This window comes from Equus przewalskii, chromosome 6 (assembly GCF_037783145.1).
Source record: "Equus przewalskii isolate Varuska chromosome 6, EquPr2, whole genome shotgun sequence".
In the NCBI taxonomy this organism is placed as follows: Eukaryota; Metazoa; Chordata; class Mammalia; order Perissodactyla; family Equidae; genus Equus; species Equus przewalskii.
This window is the reverse complement of record NC_091836.1, coordinates 81,573,439-81,594,290: the sequence shown is the minus strand read 5'-3', so window position 1 is coordinate 81,594,290 and position 20,852 is coordinate 81,573,439. Positions and strand designations below refer to the sequence as shown.

General features: G+C 40.4%; 1 protein-coding gene across 2 annotated transcripts in view; it reads right to left on the bottom strand.

Annotated features, from left to right (window-relative positions):
- Positions 1-20,852, bottom strand: part of PARVA (parvin alpha) — a 146,639-nt gene that overhangs the window by 19,783 nt on the left and 106,004 nt on the right. For both annotated transcript variants that reach the window (XM_070626382.1, XM_070626383.1), the window contains exons 5-7: positions 9,937-10,077; positions 3,675-3,790; positions 101-159 (exon numbers count right to left, since the gene is read on the bottom strand). In XM_070626382.1, coding sequence (XP_070482483.1) covers positions 101-159; positions 3,675-3,790; positions 9,937-10,077 — 316 coding nt within the window. The remainder of the gene's footprint in view (positions 1-100; positions 160-3,674; positions 3,791-9,936; positions 10,078-20,852) is intronic.

The following is a 20,852-nucleotide window of genomic DNA, read 5'->3' as shown; positions in this document are numbered from 1 at the left end:
AATCCCAATAAATGAAAACTAAATATCAGCAAATGGATGAATTTTGGAGAAACATCTGTGTTCCATTACAGAATCGCTGGCAACAATGGTGTTGACATACTCTGTGTTACCAGTTATTTCCTCTTGGATTTGCCGAGACTGGAGGATTCCTTCTCGTTTCTGAAATGGGGGTAGGGAGAAGGGTTGGGAGGAGGAGAGAAAAATATGCTTTAAAAAAATAGAAAAAATGTATTCGCATTCCTGTTATTGAGAAAGTAACTGATGTTTAAGACACGAATCCAGAGACAAGATACTGCTAGAAGGGAAACGAGGCCCCTCATTTCCCGGGACCGGACTGTACCATTTGTCCTTAAGTGCAATTAGTGTTTAGTCCAAACAAGTAGGCTGTTTCTTGGATGGTGAATCTTTTCTTTCTTTATTGGAAGACATTCTGCTGGAAGCAAACTGTTTGCCTCCTGGAGTAATCCACAGTAAACCAAATGGAAATGAAGGCCAGGGTGTGTCTGCCCTCCAGCTGGGGCCACAGAGACAAGCTGAGAAACACATTTAGCTGGGGGTCTGGGGTGGAGGAACTGAGGCCAACTTGGAGAATTCAAATACAGGGAGAGCTGTTGTGTTTTTTAATGAATAAAGGAGCTTTTAAATAAGTAGTACTGTCCTCAGGTAACTAGCTTACTCTCTGAGAAAAGGGCAAACAATTTGGAGCCTGGGCCATTCATCTACCCATCCACCCATCCACCCATCCACCCATCCATCCATCCACCCACCCCTTCCCGTCAATTCATCCTGTCTCTTGTTTATTTTATCAATCAATACTTTCTACGTACAAGCCCCTGTGCTGGACTTGGAGCAAATACTATGGAACGTGTGTCATAGTTTCTGGCCTCGAGGAACTTAAGAGTAAAATGAGATAGATGAAGCAGTATGTGAGCTTTCCCCAAAACAGAGCTTATGCCTGATATCCCAGCTCAGTTATTAGTAGGATCCCCTTTCATTTTCAAAAGTGTCATGGATAATAAATTACATGGTCACCCTATGCAGAGAGGAGGTGCTGAATGCAGGCACTTTCAGCCGGGATGGTCAGGGAACCCTTCCAAGGGAAGGGGTCCTTGAGCTGGAACTTAAAGGATAGGACTTGGCTGGACATAGAGCAGAGGCCGTTGCAGTGGGAGGACTGGCCCGAGCAAAAAGACACAGTCAAGAGAGCACAAATGTGTTCAGGAGGCTGTTTGCAGGAGGCTGCCAATAGTCAATGGGGAATCAATCGAGTGCTGGTTTGGAGATTAAAGCTCATTGTGCGGGCGTGGGAGTCAACACAGGAGTGTTAGGATTCAGGAAGACCTTCAGATGGGCCTGAGGAGGGAGATTCATTTTATTAGGTCCCTTCACAGTCAGTTACCAGACACTTAGACGGTCTGGGCATGGAAAGCAATTGTCAGAGAAAATTCCTCTTCCATGAAAGCTGAGATGATTGTCAAGAAGGAGCCTCCAAGCATTGGTGTCTCAACTGAAACCTGCCTTCTTGACCCTCCTGTCAAAACTTCTAGAACCTTCTCTTCACATTCCCAATAGCCATAGCATCTAGTGTCCTTGCAAGATACTTTTACAGAAGGAAAGGCAAAGCTGGATAAAGGCCAAGAGTGTATCTGGATTAGATTAAGAAGAATGGACTATCAAAGCAAAAAGAAAGTAAGGGAAAAAAATAAAGATAACTTTTAAAGGAGATCCAGTGAGGATAAATCCGGGCTTTTTCCAAATTCAGCTTCAACATATGCAAAATGTTCACATGGGGCTAATGGAATCTGTGTCCTTGTCTTATAAAGCCATTCACAGATGTAAAACCTCATCTTCAACTTCATGCAGAATTAAATGCTTTTATACAGAATGGAAAAGAAATCTGGCTTAAATAACCCCTCGCACAGCATCCTGATTCACCTCGATCCATTATCTGTTCCCTAAAGAGCTCTCTCTCGTTCGGTCAGTGACTCACGGCCAATTCTGAGTCTTGCTTCTGTGCCTGTTTGACTTGATAAAGCAAAAACACCCCATAAAACCTGACAGGCATGGATGCTATTTTATGAAACGCATCCTCTTTCCTCCCTCAAGCTAACAAAACTGCCTACAGGAGAAATTAAACCAGCAACAGCCTTCTGATGGCCTATAATTGAGCTCAAAATAAGGCATGAGATGTGGGCTTGCAGGGTCCACTGTTTCAAAATAGGAGCCCCACCTCCCCTCCTGTTCAAATCTAGAACCATAGTTTTAAAAAATATAATGAAATGGATTCACACATTATTGATTGGTAAAAATAACACAGTAGAGATGGCCTGGATTCACTAGGAAGATGCATGGACCGGGATGCTATGGGCTGGCCACATAGCCATAGCAGACACGAAATGCTTAGCACCGTGCTTGACACAGCTGAGTGCTCAATAAATGAGGCCAATTCGTCCCTTTCAGTCAGCTGCACTTAGTGTCTGAACCACACACATTGACTATGGGCTTCTGATAGCCCCTCTGCTGCTTCTGTGTAGCCTTATCTCTTGAGAGACAGGGCCAAGGTGTCATATTCCTACCACAGACCCTTGACGTTCAGCAAGTTAAGTACCCAGAAGGTGTATAAGAAATACTTTTTCATCAGGGCGTAACTGAGCAATTGATTGAGCAGCACCCCCATGCCCTCCTCCCCTCCCATTAACTTCTGATCCTTGAAAGCTCAGCTCAAAGACCTTTTGTCCCAGCAAGTGGCTTGGCCTGGCCTGGCCAAGCAAGGCCTACCCAGACCTCATGGCTCTTTCTCACCAAGGGATGGCAGAGCTGCCATATTGTTCTCTCTTCTGGAACCCTGGATAACCCTGGATACCCAGCGAGCTGCTTATAAGAGGAATTCTCCCTTGCAGCATGTTTATTTGGAAAAGAACAGAAAGAAGCAAACAAAATGATGACCTTTTGCTAAGCGGGCATAAAGTTGGAAAATAAAATTAAATTTGAGCAGCTAATGGGGTTAGGAGCAGAGTGAGATAGTCACAGGGCGAGAGCACACCCTCATTGTGGAAATTACACAGCCATATGTGAATGGAAATTCCATCCAACAATCTGGAAAAGATGACTTGAGATCCCAGCTGCACTTCTCTGGGCGGGTGAAAAGCAGCCGTGCCCTCAACACAGACACGGCCAGTCAGGGTCTCTCAAACACACAGGCACGCACGCATGCATGCCTCATGTGCACAGATATCCGTCTCTTCCCAGTACCTGTGTATCATTTAACCAAAAAATGATGATTCTGCATGACTTTCAGGGCATACACACACACAGAGACATCTTCCCTCCAATCCTACTACACATACCTCACAAACACACATACCACACACCCTCAAATACCCATTACACGGACACCCTCCTGACAAAGGCATGTAAAGCCCAGACACATGCCCACGCAGGGCCATCCCATACACAAGCACACACTCTTCCCCCCTTTGCACACATATCTGGGATAAGCCCCACGCACCAGAAAGCTCACTCACATGCCGTCCAACACAGAGCACAGCCAAAGACACTCAGCCTTCGTTCAGCTGTCCTTCCAATGAGCGCCCCAGTGTGCCTTAGCTCTCACAGGAACTCAGCCTCCACACCTCTTTAAAGGGCATAGGTGTTTGCAGTGGTATCTCTCTTACCTGGACCACAACCACTTGGATGGAAACATGGTCTGGGAGGCGGATTGGTGCCCGGAAATACTGGGACAGAGCAACCAGCAGATGCAAGATGGCTACCAGGCTCTTGGCATGAACAGCTGAAAGAAAAGATGATTTAGAACTTAGAGAATCTTCTTCTAGGTTCTAGGCAGATATAAGCAGATATTCAAAGTGCAGCAGGACCATACCCAGTGCCCCTCTCATCCCACCCCTGTGGGTCAGGGGACACTCTTGGTCATCACAGGCCTTACCCTAGGCCCCCTCAGTCCTTGGCCGGGTCCCATGGAGCTTCTTCTTGGGTCGTGTTATCGCTAGATTTCCAGTGTAGTACCTCTCCACTCTAACCCAAGGTTCCCACTGGGACCCTGACCATGGCTGAATTCTGAGCTCAGATCAGCCCTCTGCCACTCCATGTTCTTGTTGACTCTCTTCTAATAACCATGAGCCCGTCTGCTCTGCACCCCCTCTCACTTCCCATCTGACTGTGAACTCTTTGGGTTATAACCACCACCCTTGTCCCAAGGCTCTACACATGGCAGGCCCTCAACAAATGGACACTGAGCCATGAACACTGGACTCCTTTCTTTGTTCAGGGCTTTAAGATCTCCGGAGGAAGGTCTGAGAGACATCTAAAGGGCTTTGTTGCTTTCTTGAGTGCCATGTATGGTCAATGTAGAAAATGCCTCTTGGGGAATAGCTGGGAGGAGACCTTCATGACCTAGTTGGCTTCTATAACTACCGAGCTATGTGGTGGATGTTAAGCTACTTAAGCTAGAGAAGGCTAGGCAACTGTTCAGGTTGAAGTTTTCACAGTGGATGAGAGGAGAAAAAGACTGTGACGTAATGGGGTTCACACAGGGTCAGGCAGACGGGAGCTCAAGTTCCGACTTGACAACTCTACCATCTCTTTACTGCCTACATGACCCTGGGTAGGCTACTCAAGCCTCTGAGCCTCAATCTGCTCAACTTCACAAATGGGGCTAACAGTACCTATGCAGAAATACAGTTGTAAGAATTTCCAGAGATAATATAGGCAAAGCTCCCAGCACATAGCAGCTGCCTAGGAATGGCTGATATTTTTTATTAGAACTTATGAGAAAGTGCTTGGCACTCAGGCAATTAAACCACTACTTTCTCCCCTTTCTTTCTCACAAAAAGGGAAGATTCACCAGATACTTTACCTGCCTTCACAGTCCTACCAGCCTCGTGGCTCTTCATTGCAGGGGGCATTTAAGGAAAGAACAAAAAATGCCCATTGTGTGTACTTAGCATGAACTGGGCCCATTATTAGGGTGTCACTCTGTCTGCCTAAGGATCAATGAGTCTGCCGCAACGGAAGCTTTGAAAAATCACTAGGAAAAGGAAATGATGCAGACATTCCTTAGGAACTCTTTACAGTTTCTCCTTATCATCACTACTTTAAAGAAGGCTTTCCACCGACCATGACCAGCAGCACAATATCACCATCAAATGGCAGATGAACGACTCCCATCTCATAGCCTTCCAGAAGAAGGTTTCAGTTCTGGGCTTTTGGGCACTGTCAACTAGTTTCACCCTTAAAAAAGGCTCCTGGCATGGGACTGACCCACTGACATGGTGCGCTCACTGACAGAGGCAAAATCCAGCTCTGCTCCTCTGATCAGAAGTGCCACACCAGTGGTCCAGGCCCTGAGGCTTGTAAGGACATTTGCTACCTCTCCCTCTCTTAATGATAAAATATAATGCTGGAAAAGCTGTGCTCACAGAGGTTGTTCTTACACACTGATGACAGTGTCTGTTATTTCAACTGCCTTGGTAAGCAATACAGAGCTATAGCGTAAGCACCACACAGACGTCAGACTCTTTCAAGGAGACCTCTGTCCTCCTGGGGAGTTTTTCAAAAGAAAGAATTATACAGTTACTCTCTTTTTCTCTCCCTCTCTCTCTCTCATACACATATATGCTACATGTTCAAAGATATTAATTATTGTGTAATATATCATCATTTTTTAAAAATTTGGGAAACACATATCCAATAGCAAGAGGGTGGTTTAGCCCAGTGGTTTTCAAAATTTTTTTTTTATTATACAGAGAAACCCTTTGTTTTAAAAGCCACGAGACAAAACTGATGAAAGAAGTACAAGCACTCTGGTCCCTGAGTCCCACCTACAGCCCCTCACAGCTGCTATTCCTCTCATCAAGGATGTCTGAGTTTTCCCTTGCAAATCTTTAAGTTGGGCCAAGCATGGTTTAATAGTGTCTGCTTTAATAAATTATGGTATGCTTAGAGAATGGAATAGTTCGCGTGCATTGAAAATCATTGTTAAAAGAACTGGAAATCAGCAATTCTAAAAGTCCCATGCACCCCTATGTTCATTGTAGCATTATTTACAATAGCCAAGATGTGGAAGCAACTTAAGTACCCATCAACTAATGATTGGATAAAGAAGATGTGGTATAAACATACAACAGAATATTACTCAGCCATAAAAAAGGATAAAATCGTCCCATTCACAACAACATGGACGGACCTTGAGGGTATTATGTTAAGTGAAATAAGCCAGATAGAGAAAGACAATCTCTGCATGACTCCACTCATATGTGGAAGCTAAACATATAGACAAAGAGAATTGATTGGTGGTTATCAGGGGAAAGGAGGGGTGGGAGGTGGGCACAAAGGGTGAAGTGGTGCACCTACAACACGACTGACAATGTACAAGTGAAATTTCACAAGGTTGTAAACTATCATAATCTCAATAAAAAGTTTAAAAAAAGACAATGTAGCTATAAATATCAATAATGTAATGTTAAAGAGAAATAATATAAATAATATAAATATCCATATTGATGGATATGCACATGTGTATAAATACTTATACATGTACATGCGTGTTTATGTACATACATATACATCTATGTATACACACATGCTCACATACACACATGCACACATATGGATGCACACGCATGCATGCATACAAGCATGTACTTGTGGCCAAGGCTTGGAAAGAAATATAAAAACAAAATGAAAATAGTTATTCTAGAGCGGAAAGATGTTTTTTTTTTCCTATCTCAAAATTTTCTTTAGAATAAAGATATGTTATCTTTTCAGTTAAGAAAAATTCTAACAACTTTTGCATATTTGGGTACCCTCCTCCTGCCATCTCTCAGCATGTCTCCTGGGAGTTTTCTCCCTGATGCTAGACAGAAGCCAGGGCCTCTGTGCTCCTGTGCTCAAGTCAGGATGGAAACGTGCAGAATGAGAGCAGGGCCAAGACTCGGAAGCGTCACCCTAGGGCTAGAAAACCCTTTCAAAGGAGCTGCCGAGTTAGAAACAATCCTCCCAAAGTGAATTGTGGTAGAAAGAGAAATTGGCATAATTTTTTTGGAGACAACTTGACAGTATGTATTATGACTTTAAAATTGTACATATCCTTTGGCCCTAAAACGACCACTCCTAGGTATCTATCCTAAAGCAGTAATTATGATACACCCATACTATGTCATATTGTACAATAAAAGTGACATATAGAAGAATATTTAATGATGTGTAAAGATATACATCTTCTAAACAACATATACAGGTTGATCTCATTTTTCTAAAAGTAAATATGCATATTTTACATATAAAGTATGTCTACACATTTTATTTATTTATGGATCTATTTATTTCTTATAAGCATACACACACATGACTTGAAGGTTGACAATGCCTGTCTCTGGCTGGGCAGCTTATGGGGGCAGAATGTGTAGGCTTAGCACCCACAGGCCATGCAGCCAGACTCTCTGGGTCTCAATCCTGGCTCCACCACTTACTACCTGTGTGACCTTGGACAGTGACACTCCTTTAGCAAATACTACTGTGCTTAGTATGTGCCAGCTACTCTTCCAGGTTCTAGGGTTACAGCAGTGAAGAGACAATCCCTGCCCTCATGAAGCTTGCATTCATTGTTTCTTAACCTCTCCATGTCTTGATTTTCCCATCTGTAAAATGAGGATAATAGAATTCCTACGTCAGATGGTTGAGTGCGGAGTACAAGGATCAAAATGTGTAAAGTGTTTAGAATAGTACAAGGGATACAGTAAGCATCATAAATACATTAGATGTTATTTAAATCTCTTTTAATTTATCTGTGTTTTCCAAATTTTCAATAATAACAATTATTATTGTGAATAAAAAAAAGAGAAAGGAAGAATTCCCTAAAGTCCTGGATCGAGGACCTTGGTGAGTCAGCAGCCATCCCGGCCACCTGTATCCTGATGAGCAAGATGATGCCACGTCCTCAGCAGCAGTCAGGGAAGATAGCTCAGAGAGGAGTGGTCGGAGCCTCCCAAGGAGTGGGGCCTGCCACATTCCCTATAAACCACTGCCTTGTAAACAGGCCCAGTGCTTCTCAAAGCCCCGAGGCATTGCAGGGAGCTGGCCACCAAGATAATCATTCCCTCTGACCTAGAAATTCATCTCAGTTCTGGAAATCTATCTGCCGGGAATAATTTGAGAGAAGCAAAAAGAGATACAACCTAAGACATTCAACTTCGTACTACCTGATATTAGCAGTAGGCTGGCAGACATCCTAAAAGGATGAACGTCAACAAAGGGTTTAAGTTATCTGTGGGTTATCTACCCCATGAGACAGAGCAGCTACCAAAAATTATAACTACGAAGACTACATGGGAATATAGAAGATACGTATAATACAATATTAGAAAGTAACAAAACACAAGAGTGTGTATGACTTCATCAAGTAAAAATATGCACTGATATGGACAGTAGTGGGCAAAAAACAAAAATAGCCAGAGAAGAGTGGTAATATGAGTGATTATTTTACTCATACGCATTTTCCTACAAAAATGAAAGTGAACATGAACCAAAACCAAATCATTCAAAGCCATTGAAGACAATGGTCCTGATGTGGCTTTAAAAATTCCATTCTTCTATCTCAGTCTTTCCCAAACAGGGTTCCACGATAAGTTAAAACATGTTTTGTTTTGTTGTGTTTGGAGGGTTACATGGAGATGGCCCATATTCATCAAAGGAGTGGGAAATAGGGTCAAACACCATTCAGCAGGGGACTTCATTAGAGGACTTTAGTGCTTATGATGATTGAGGATTTCCAAAATGCAGATCCAGTTCCCAAACTAGAGATCAAGCCTCTTTTCTCTCCCCTACTGAACACTCTGCGCATTCCTGGGACATGGGACAGCATCTGGGGCCCAGAGCCCTGGCCTCCCTGCCTCCCGTGCTCAGGTGTCTCCCCCTGCCCGACACAGGATGTCTGTGCCCAGCGCCGTGCGAGGTAGCTGGTCACGCTGTGCAAAGGTGTAATTCTCCTAAAGCCGGTACTTGGCGTCCGGCCTCCAATGTCGGATGTTAGAAACCTGCTGAAGAGATGGTCGCTCGCAGCTACTGGGGCCCTACGATGACGGGCGAAGATTCCCTTTTCTTTCCCGAGTTTGAAAGGTGTTTTTTTTCGGGGGTTGGGGGTTCTGTGGAGATGTGCATTTTAAGTTGTATAAGTTGGATGCAGTAAGGTATAGTACTTAACTTTTTAATACTTAAGGGCAAAAACATAACCTAAATCCATAGTTTTATCAGTTACAAAGAACAAAGCAACTTTGGACTCCCCATGGGAAATATGTTGTTGCTGCTGGATTCACCCAATCTGCTGATTTGACGTTGATTCTGACACGGACTCATTGAGTCCCATTAGACCCAGGCCCTTGAGACAGCATATGAATGAACCGTTTATACTTTCTGAGTCCCTTGAGCTGTATTAGCTGTGAAAACCTGCATTTTGAAATACAGTGCCTACAATCTCAGCCATATCTTTGCTCCTTCTGGAAAATAAGTGGGTGAGAGCAAGGGTGTGGGTTCTGGAACAGAGCCAATCCTTGCCCCCTCAGCTTCTCAGCTGCCCCAATGTAGGGATCTCCGCTTCCTGAAGCCTCCACAAGCTGGAGACAACAGCTTTCTCAAAAGGTTGTGCTGGGATTCTGAAGTAGCTCAATGAATATCAGTTTCCCTCCTCTTCCAATCTCTACAGACTGCCTTTTACAGAAAGGCACACTGGATTTCGACATTTTGCTATTTTCCCCAACAGTGTGCATGACAAGTTTTCGTTCCGAGGAAGGGCACCTCACACTCAAAGATAAATGGGTTTGCACGCACCCAGGGCCTGCCAGCTTACTGGTGGCTTTGTGGGGAAACCCCATGGTAGGGACCCAGGCGTCACTTAACAGTCTCACTTCCCTTTGTAAAACTCACAGTCCACATTCCACTTGATGCTCCTGGGAGGAAGTTTCAGGGTCTCGTTGATCTTCTCCAACACAGTCTGCAGCTTTTGCTTCTGAGCAATCTCTGACTGGGTGACCTCGGCAACGTTCAGCTTCTCGCTCTCAAGCTTCTCTGGGGTGAGAAGGGAAAAGAGACCAGCTGTTATCTTCAGCCACAGACAACCCTAACTCACGCACTCATTTATTCACTCACCCATACGCACGCTCTCACACATTCACTCACTCGCTCAACAAATCTATACTGAGCACCTATAACGTGAGGGACACTGTGCTCCCCGCCCTTGTCCGATGGTGGCACTGGCAGCGCCAGTTTTGTGAAAACCTCATGATTGTGTCTTGAATCTCCAAATTATAAGATCCCGACTGCAGAAGTGGGGCCTTTAACCCAGCCTGTCACAATTTGAACTCTGTTCCGTCATTCTGGGTTTTTCTCTCTTCTTTTCCACTCTGCCTTCTCCAAGGTCATTTCTGTGCCCCACTTGGAATGCCTTTCATGCTTCCCCTGGGCAGTGGTCAAGTCCTTATCTAAGGCATTTTGTACATTCCTGCAGTACAATACGTGTCATGCCAGATCACGTTTATCTGTTTTAAGCACCTTCTTTTCTTTTAAACCCGCCTGGAAGGTAACTTGTTTCATGTGTCCTATTTCATCAATTCGAAGGTGCACATTTTTTCCACATTTTAACATCCCTGAAATCAGGTTGTGTCTTAAAATTGATGGCATCCTACAACTGCCGTCACCCAGGGGGAAGAAAGAAGTCATCACTGCTTCCGTGTGTGTGAACTTGCTCACAGCTCTTCGTAGTGTGGTCACTTCCATGTCTCAGTATGCCTACTTGAACACTTTCAAAGAGTGGAAAGTCCAAATTCTAAGCAATCAGAAAGCACTGGGTAACAGTTTAATTGAAGTGTTTTTTCTTTTTCTGAGTGGCACTTACATAAGGATGTGTTTTAAAATCAGTGGTTCTTGTTGCAATGACACAACCCCTTGACACTTAAAGGCAAAAAAGTGTCTAATCATTTTTTAGTCTAAATTTACATTTTTACCTCTTAAAAAGAACAACTTTGGATTTCCAAAGGGAAACATGTTGTCTGCTATTGGATCCACCTAATTCACTTTCCGCAACTCATGCAAGGATTGATAGGACTCTGAAACATGTTTAAAACGTCTTTTCTCCCCATTTTTAAGGGTTGCTTACATTATTTATTTTATTTTTCAATAGTTGTAGCTTATCCAAGTTAAATGCGCCTTGGGTAAGTCTTTGCAGATGAGGTTGCCAGCCAAGGAATTTCTGCAGGTTCGATGGATTTTGGAATTCTTTTCCGCACCTTCATAGGACGGTCTCCAGCTGTTCTTATCTGTGATGGTCTGAATGTTAATCTCTCTCTTCCCTTTAGTTGCTTGAGGCCATCATTCTTTATTTCTAAAGTTCAGGGATTTAACAAGCATATATCTAAACGTTTTCCTCTTGAATGTCAAACCTTGAAGAGACCCTGTGTGCCTTTTCCATTCTTAGGCTGTGAATTCGTATCTTGGATCCTTTCCTACTGAAGATATGACAAGTTGTTGTCATCTTACATTGCAATTACAATTTTGGTAGTTTGGTAGAGGCTGGGCCCAAACTCTAGGTTCAGGAAACTTCTGAAGCCTTATCTTGGCTCAGAGGAAAAGACTGCTGAGATACATTAGTGACAACTGTCTCAGGAGTGGGCTGGGGAGGTGAGGATGGAAGGAGTGGGAGCAGGAGGAACACTTTTTTTGCTAGCCCTGTTGTATTATATCATTGCCCATGAATTTTCAAATGTATAATTTTCTTCTGACACTGGACTTCTTAGAATGAATAGCGTGGGTCTCTGTATCTGTTTTCTAGGTCAATATGTTTTTCTTGCACTGATGTCCATTTCGTTCTCATTTTTTAAAAATGCATTTTACACGTTACCTACTGGAACGCTCACTGTTTCTCTGCTTTCACCAATATTTTTAAGTAGTCCATGATACTAAATTTATAAGCCATTCTTCCTAAAATTAAAAAAAATTCTGTTTTTTTAGCATCTGGCGTTGCTTATTCAGAAGAGTTTTTATGGCTTTGCTTTATTTTTTTTTTTTTGCATTACTAATTCTTTAGAAAACGTAATTCTGCTTTACTTTTTCCACTTTGGTTAGTATGCTTTGGATTTATCTTCTTATAATGTTTTGTTGTTGGACATTTTATTTTAGGCATTGACATTGGTGTCACATAGATTTGAGTAGAGAGAATATCTTGAAGTACCCCTTATTAACAATTTTAGGTGCATCTCTTCATGCTCATAAGACACACACAACAGAAAGAGGTTTTTTTCTGTCTGTCTCCGTTAACGAAAGCGAGATTACAGTTTGCACATTTTTCTGCTACTGCTTTTTTTTCCATTCAAACATATATCATGAGTATTTTTCTATGTCACTACATATGGGTATAACTATTTATTTATTTTTTTACCTTTTGACCACTTTCGCCCATTTTTGTCCATTCCCCCAAACTTCTCTGGCAACCACTAACCTGTTCTCTGTATTTATGAGCAAGTTTTTTGTTTGTTTTTAGATTCAACATATAAGTGAAATCATAAAGTATTTGTCTTTCTCTGTCTGTCTTATTTCACTTAGCAAATGCCCTCAAGGTCCATCCATATTGTCACAAAGGGCAAGATTTCCTTCTTTCTTGTGTCTGAGTAATGTTTCATTGTGTATATATATCACATCTTCTTTATCCGTTCATCTACTGATGGACACTTGGGTTGTTTCTATACCTTGGCTATTGTGAATAATGCTGCAGTGAACATGAAGGTGCAGATTCAAGCCAATGGTTTTGTTTTCTTTGGATAAACTCCCAGAAGTGGAACTGCTGGATCATATGGAGGTTCCTCAAAATATTAAAAATAGAACTACCATATTGTTTTCCATAGTGGCTGCATCAATTTACATTCCCACCAACAGTGCACAAGGGTTCCCTTTTCTCCACATCTTCACGAACACTTGTTATTTCTTATCTTTCTGATAATAGCCATTCTAATAGAGCAAGGTGATATCTCATTGTAGGTTTGATTTGCATTTCCTTAACAATCAGTGATGTTGAGCATCTTTTCATGTACCTGTTGGCCATCTGTATATCTTCTTTGGAAAAGTCCTCAGATCCTCTACCCATTTTTAAAGCAAATTGTTTGTTGTTTTTTGCTATTCAGTTGCATGAGTTCTGTATGTATTTTGGAATATTAACCCCTTATCAGATATATGATTTGCAAATATTTTCCTCCATTCAGTAAGTTGCCTTTTCATTTTGTTGGTTTCCTTTGCTGTTTAGAAGCTTTTTAGTTTGATGTGGTCGCACTTGTTTACTTTTGCTTCTAGTGTCAAATCCAAAAAATCATCACCAATACAGCTTACTGCCTATGTTTTCTTCTAGGACTTTCAACGTTTCAGGTCTTATGTTTGAGTCTAAGATAACCTGGTGTAAGATAGTGGTCCAGTTTCATTCTTTTGCATGTGGTTGTCCAGTTTTCCCAATACCACTTATTGAAGAGACTGTATATTCTTGGCTCCTTTTCCATAAATTAATTGATCCTATACTCATGGGTTTATTTCTGGGCTCTCTATTCTGCTCCAGTGATCTATGTGTCTGTTTGTATGCCAATACCATACTGTTTTGACTACGATAGCTTTGTAATATGGTTTGAAATCAGAGAGTGTGTTGCCTCCAGCTTTGTTCTTTTTTCTCAAGATTGATTTGCTTATTTAGAGTCTTCTATGATTCTATACAAACTTTAGGATTGTTTGTTTTATTTCTGTGAAAAATGCCATTGGAATTTCGACAGGAATTGCACTGAATCTGTAGATTGCTTTTGGTAGTATGAACTTTTAACAATATTAATTCTTCCGATTCATGAGCATGAAATATCTTTCCATGTATTCGTCTTCTTCAATTTCTTTTGTCAGTGTCTTATAGTTTTCAGTGTACAGGTCCTTCACCTCCTTGGTTAAACTGATTCCTTGGTATTTTATTCTTTTTGATGCAATTGTACATGGGATTATTTTCTTAATTTTTCTTTCTGTTGGCTTGTTACTTAGTATATAGAAATACAAAGGATTTTTTAAATATTGATTTTTTTTGTATCCTAAAACTTTACTGAATTCCTTTATTAGTTGTAACAGGTTTTTTTGATGGAGTCTTTAGGGTTTTCCATATACAATATCATGCTGTCTGCAAATAATCACTTTTTACCTCTTCCTTTCCAATTAGGATGCCTTTTCTTTCTTTTTCTTGCCTAACTGCTCTGGCTAGGACTTAATACTATGTTTAACAAAAGTGGTGAAAGTGGGTATCCTTGTGTTTTTCCTGATCTTCAAGGAAAAGCTTTCAGCGTTTTACTGTTGAGTACGACGATAGCTGTGGGCTTGTCACATACGGGCTTTATTATGTTGAGGTATATTCCCTCTTTTCCCACTTTGTTGAGAGTTTTAATCATAAATGAATGCTGAATTTTGTCACATGCTTTTTCTGCATCTATTGAGATGATCATATGATTTTTATCCTTCATTTTGTTAATGTGGTGTATCACATTGATTGATTTGCGGATGTTGAACTATTCTTGCATCCCTGAATAAATCCCACTTGTTTGTGATGTATGATCCTTTTAATGTATTGTTATTTTCAGTTTGCTAAAATTTTGCTGAGGATTTGAGCATTTATGTTCATCAGGCATATTCACTTGTAGTTTTCATGTGGCTTCTTTGTCTGGTTTTGGTATTAGGGTAATACTGGTCTTGTAAAATGAGCTTGGAAGTGTTTCCTCATCTTTTATTTTTTGGAAGAGTTTGAGATGGATTGGTATTAATTCTTCCTTAAATGTTTGGTAGAATTTACCAGTGAAGGACTCTTGTTTGTTGGGAGGTTTTTGATTACTGATTCAATCTCCTTACTACTACCCAGTCTGCTCAGATTTTCTGTTTCTTCACAATTCAGTCCTGGTAAGTTGCATGTTTCAGGAATTTATCCACTTCTAGGTTGTCCAATTTGTTGACATATAATTATTCACAGTAGCCTCTTAGGATCCTTTGTATTTCTGAGGTACCAGTTATAACATCTCCTCTTTCATTTCTGATTTTATTTCAGTCCTCTCTTTTTTTCTTGGTGACTATAGCTAAAGGTTTGTCAATTTTGTTTATCTTTTCAAAAAACCAGCTCTTAGTTTCACTGATCTTTTCTATTACCTCTCTAGTTCCTATACGATACATGTCTCATTCAAACAGACGTCATGAGTATCTTTCTACGTCAATACATATCAACATAACTCATTTTTTTAAACTGCATAATATACTATAGGACTTATAACTTATTCAACCATTCCCCAGTAGATATGTAGTCAGAGTATATTTCTCACTTCTTTTCCTATTTGTAATAAAGTTGCAATAAACATCCTCTGTGTGTATGTGTGTATTACCAACAGATTATTGCTGATAAAAAGAAAAGCTATTTCCTTAAAGATTTTCTTCTTGAATATAGTCATCTTACCAAACCCCCTTATTAGTTCTAGTATTGTTTATCTGAGTCTTTAGCATTCTCTAGGTATGCAAATAAGCTAAGACATGGTTATCTCTATTTTCTAAGCTTATATTATTTCAATTTTATGACATTTTAAAATAAAAGATTTATTTGAGAACCTCTTCTGCAATTCCTACCCCCTACTTTATTTTAAAAATATTCACCCCTTAAGATTTAAGAGATCCACTCGAATATTCCTATAGTTAAATAGTAATTTCACTCAGTGTTGCTAAGGATTTAAAGATAATTTCTTTTTCAAGACTCCTAGTTTTCCTCTTTTGTTCTTTATTGGGCTAATTTCAGCTAGCTCTATGAAAATTTTCTATTGCTGAAATTTTATCCTTCCAGGAAATAGTTTGCCGTATGTTTCCATAGTGCTGCAAACTGTTCATAGTTAGTTTAACTTCCTATAAAGTAGTAGGCATAATTGAGAAATAGGATGCTATTTAGAAAATTTTCTCAGTAGGGTTATTTTGTGAATCTTTCAGCTCTTTTTGAAGTTAGCACCCAAATATGCCTTGGGGGAGATTATTTTTAGAAAACAATGAAACACTATTCAAAATGTTCTGAAGTATCAAGACAGGGCAGAATAAACTCAATTAATCTGAATGGTAGAAGAATTGATATGTTCTAACAAACACAGTTGCCATAAATATTATACTATATTAATGTAAACACCCTTCAAAGAATTAACATATATAAAATACTTTTTCCAGTATGAACGATTCCTGAGTTATTATATTTTTCTTTCCAAACTTATAGGGAGGGTTAGTTAATAAAATTTTTTTTACTGCATCATAGAGAATTTGGTCTGTAAAATAATTTGTTGAGACTCACTTTGTGTCATCAAGTTTCTTTTCCTTTTTTTTAAAGATTGGCACCTGAGCTAACATCTGTTGCCAGTCTTTTTTTCTGTTTTTCTTCTCCTCAAAGTGCCCGAGTACATAGTTGTATATTCTAGTTGTAGGTCCTTCTGGCTATGCTACGTGGGACGCCGCCTTAGCATGGCTCAATGAGAGATGCTAGGTCTGCACCAAGGATCCAAACTGGCAAAACCCTGGGCTGCCAAAGGGGAGCGCACGAACTTAACCACTCGGCCACGGGGCTGGGCCCTCATTTTCCTTCTTCCTAGAGCACATCTGTTAGAATTCCTCTTAGTGACGGTCTGTTGGTAGTAAGCCCTCTCAGTTTGTTTGCTTAAAATGCCTTCATTTTCTCTTCATTTTTCAAAAAATAGGGGTTTTTTATGGGTATAAACTTATAAGTTGACGATTTTTTCCTGTACTTTGAAGATTTCATTTCAATATCTTTTGGCTTTTATTGTTCCTGATGAAAGACAGTTTTCAGTTTGTTGTTCTTTTATAGGTAATCTATCTTTTCTCTCTGCTTTTACTCATTTCTTTGTCTTCAGTGTTCTTAGGTTTCATTATAAAGTGTGTAACTATAGATTTCTTGTTATTTATCCTGTTTAGGATTCCCTGAGCTTCCTGAATTGGAGAAGTCATATCTTTCATCAATTCTAGAGAATTCTCATTCACTATGTCTTTAAATGTTGCAATACTCCATTCTTTTCCTCTTCTCCTGTTAGAATTCCAATTAGTCATATGTTGGATCTTTGTAGAATAATCTCTATGTCTTCTAATTTTCTTTCTTATTTTCCACACTGTTGTCTCTCTATGTTGCATTCTGGGTAATTTCTTCAGTGCCATCTTCCAGTTCACCAATTCCCTCATCGGCTATGTCTAATCCATTGAAGTTTCTAATTGCATTATTACATTTTTTCATTTCTAGAAGTTTTACTGGTTTGCTTTCACATCTACCTGTCCGATTTTGATAGTTACATATGCTTTTATCATCCTTTCAATAGTCTTTTTAAACTTTTATTTTGACATATTAAACATATTTTATATTCCATAACTATTCATTTGCTAGTATCTATAGCATTTGTGGGATGAATCTACAGTTTGCTGTTTCTGTCGATGCTCATGGTGGCTTGTTTCTCATGTGTTTGGTGTTTTATGATTTTGAGCTCATTTTTCTTGGAATTTTATCTCTGGGAGTTCTTTGTGGCCTACGGTTAAAGTTCATTCCTCTAAAAGAACATATGTTCGCTTCTGCCTTGGGGAGCACTAGTAACCCGGGACCACTTTTAACTACATTTTCAGTTTGGGGCTTTTAAAGCCAAATAAGTAGTGTGAATCCTACCCCTAAATCTGTGTGAGTACAGACATCTGATAAGGAATTATCAATGGCAGACTTTTTCTTTTATCTGTTCCACTCATATCCAAGGCTGAGACAGACATTTATCGTCACTGCCTCTCTCTATGGGACAAGATTTTCTAGTTTACCTACTGAAAGTGTTGCTCTTCAGAGACCCTGGCTTTATTCACGGGTCTCTGATCCAACCTCCTTTCCTGCTGAGACTCCACTTAGGCTTTGTCTGTTGATCCTATATGTGTGACCCATTACATCTCAGGCTATTGGCCATTAGGAATTAACATGTATCTCGCTGGATTTACACTTCCTTGTTTTTGGCATCAGAAGAATTTCCCTCCTTTCCATACCAGTTTAGCCATGCAGTATGAAAACATATTTTAAAGGTTTGTCTAGATTTTTAAAGCATGCAATACCAAGACGATCTGCCTGAACCTCTAGTTAGCCATAATGTTGAACAGGAAAACCTATTTTCTCACCTTATTATATCAACTAGCACACCCAAAACACTGATAATGGTGGTGACAGCCATCATTTCTGACTTGTTCCTAATACCATATCTTTGATGTTTCACTATTTAATATGTTCACTGTTAGGTTTCGTATAATGGTCTTTATTATATTTAGATTGTTTCCTTTTCTATCTATTTCATTTGAGATAGCTGTTGAAATGTATCAAGTATTATTTGACACATACTAATAGATTAATTCAGTTTTGCTACTGAAATTTACATATGCACCCTACCACTTTTTATAAGATTGATAATATGCAAACATGGAAAAAATTCAAGTTGTGAAAATTAAGTCCCCTCTTTCCATTGTAGTCCCAAGTTCCCCAGTCCCAGTCTATAATGACAGTTTATTGTGATTATTACCAGAGGTTATTCTCCACATACTCAAGCAATAGATGTGCCCCTTAACACACAGTTCTGCATCACGCTTTTTGTTTTACTTAGTAAGACATTTTAGAGAGCTTTTCTACTACTTAAAAACAAAAGAATAACAGCAAAAAGACTTTCATCCAGTTTTTGAGTTTTTCAGAGACTAGAAAATGCCTCCTTCCGTATAAGAATAGCAGTGTATACATTATCTTCAACTATCCTAGAATCAGCGATGGCTATAGCAGGAAGACCTTAGAGCAGTGCCGTCCCAAAGAACTTTCTTCTATGATGGAAGTGCTCGTTTCTCCACTATCCAATATGGCAGCCACTAGACACGTTTGGCTGTTGAGCACTTGAAATGTAGCTGGTGTGACTAAGTAGATGAACTTTTAATTTTAATTACTTCTAATAGCTGCACGTGGTTAGTGGGTACTGTATCGGACAGCTCAGCTGTAAGGTAGTAAAGGCCATCTTTCTGGTTTTACAGACGAGTGACCTGAACTGCAGAGAAATGTTTTAGTGGTAGAACTAAGACTGGAACTCAGATCGCCCATCTTTCTCTTCATTCCTCTTTCAGTTTTGGCTTAGCTGCTACTTCAGCCTATGTACTTCTTGGTATGGGGAAGTGACTCTTAAAACCAATATGGCTGAACCCTTCAGGATGCTGCTCCTCTTGGGATTCATGGAGTCATCTCCACTCAACACCCACTAGTCAGAGTCAGCCTGGGTTACTTTAGCTGCTCATTCCCTACATCACTAGGATCTCCTAAAGCTTTTCCCCATCCATATTGGCACTCCTCTAGTTCAATACCACTATTTTCTGACAAGGAGATGCTTTGCTGAAGTTTCCTCCACTGCCTCTAAGCAACCCTCCTGCTGCTCTGCTGCTCCTATTTTCTCTCTTCTTCTTTTTTTTTTTGGTGAGGAAGATTGGCCCAGAGCTAACATCTGTGCCAATCCTCCTCTATTTTGTATATGGGGCACTGCCACAGCATGGCTTGATGAGTGGTATGCAGGTCCACGCCCAGGATCTGAACTGGTGAATCCTGGGCTGCCAGAGAAGAGTGCACGAACTTAACCAACATGCCACCGGGCCAGCCCCTAGGTTATTTTCTTAAAGTCCCATTTCTGATCATGTTGCTTTGCCCACAAGCCAGCAGCAGTTACCACTGCCCACCAATAGTCTAAAGTTCTTAGTTCAAGGTCCCCCATAATGTGGCCTCATCTTTTTTCTTTAAATAAATTTTTCATTTCAGAATGCTTTTTAGATTTATAAAAAAACCTGAAATGACAGTTCAGATGGTTCCTACATATCCTGAATCCAGTTTCACCTATTATTAATATCTTACATTACTACAATACATTTGTCACAACTAATGAACAGTATTGGTACATGGCTCTTAACTAAACTCCCTACTTTATTTGGGTTTCACTAGTTTTTCCCTAGTGTCCTTTTCTGTTCACACCTACTCATCATTGTCCTCTTAGTCTCCTCTCTTCTAGGATAGTTTTTCAGACTTTCCTTGTTTTTCATGACCTTGACAGTTTTGAGGACTATTGGGTTTTTCCTATGTTTTTCTCAGGGTTACACTGGGGTTATGGATTTTGGGGAGGAAGACCCAGAGGTGAAGTACCCTTTTCATCACAACATATCAAGGTACATGCTATCAATATGACTTATCACTGGTGACATTAACTTTGATCACTTGGCCAAATTAGTGTCTATACCAGCTCCCTCCTCTGTGACGCTGCTTGCCTGCCCCCATCCCATACCCTCATCACTGGAAGCCAGTCACTGAATGAGGTCCACGCATGGGCTGGGGAGTTAACCTCTGCCTCCTTGTAGGGGTTGTGTGACGACATAAATTATTTATTCTGTAAGGAAGAGTTGTCTCTTCTCCCTCATTTATTTATTCAGCTCTTCATTTATATCAATATGGACTTATAAATATTAATTTTAGCCTTTGGGTGATAATCCAATACTATTGTTATTCATTTTTTTTTGCTCAAATTATTCCACCTTTGGCCACTGGGAGCTCTTTCAAGCTGATCCTGACAGTTTCGTCATGCTGCCCCGTAAAAATATTTCTTTTCTTAGCACCTCTTTTTGGCACTGCAAGATGCTCCAGGTTCACCTTCTATTTGTCCTGCTCTTGTCCTGGAGTCTGCCAATTCTCCAGAAGCCCTGGACTCTATTACTGGAGAATGGAGTTAGTAACC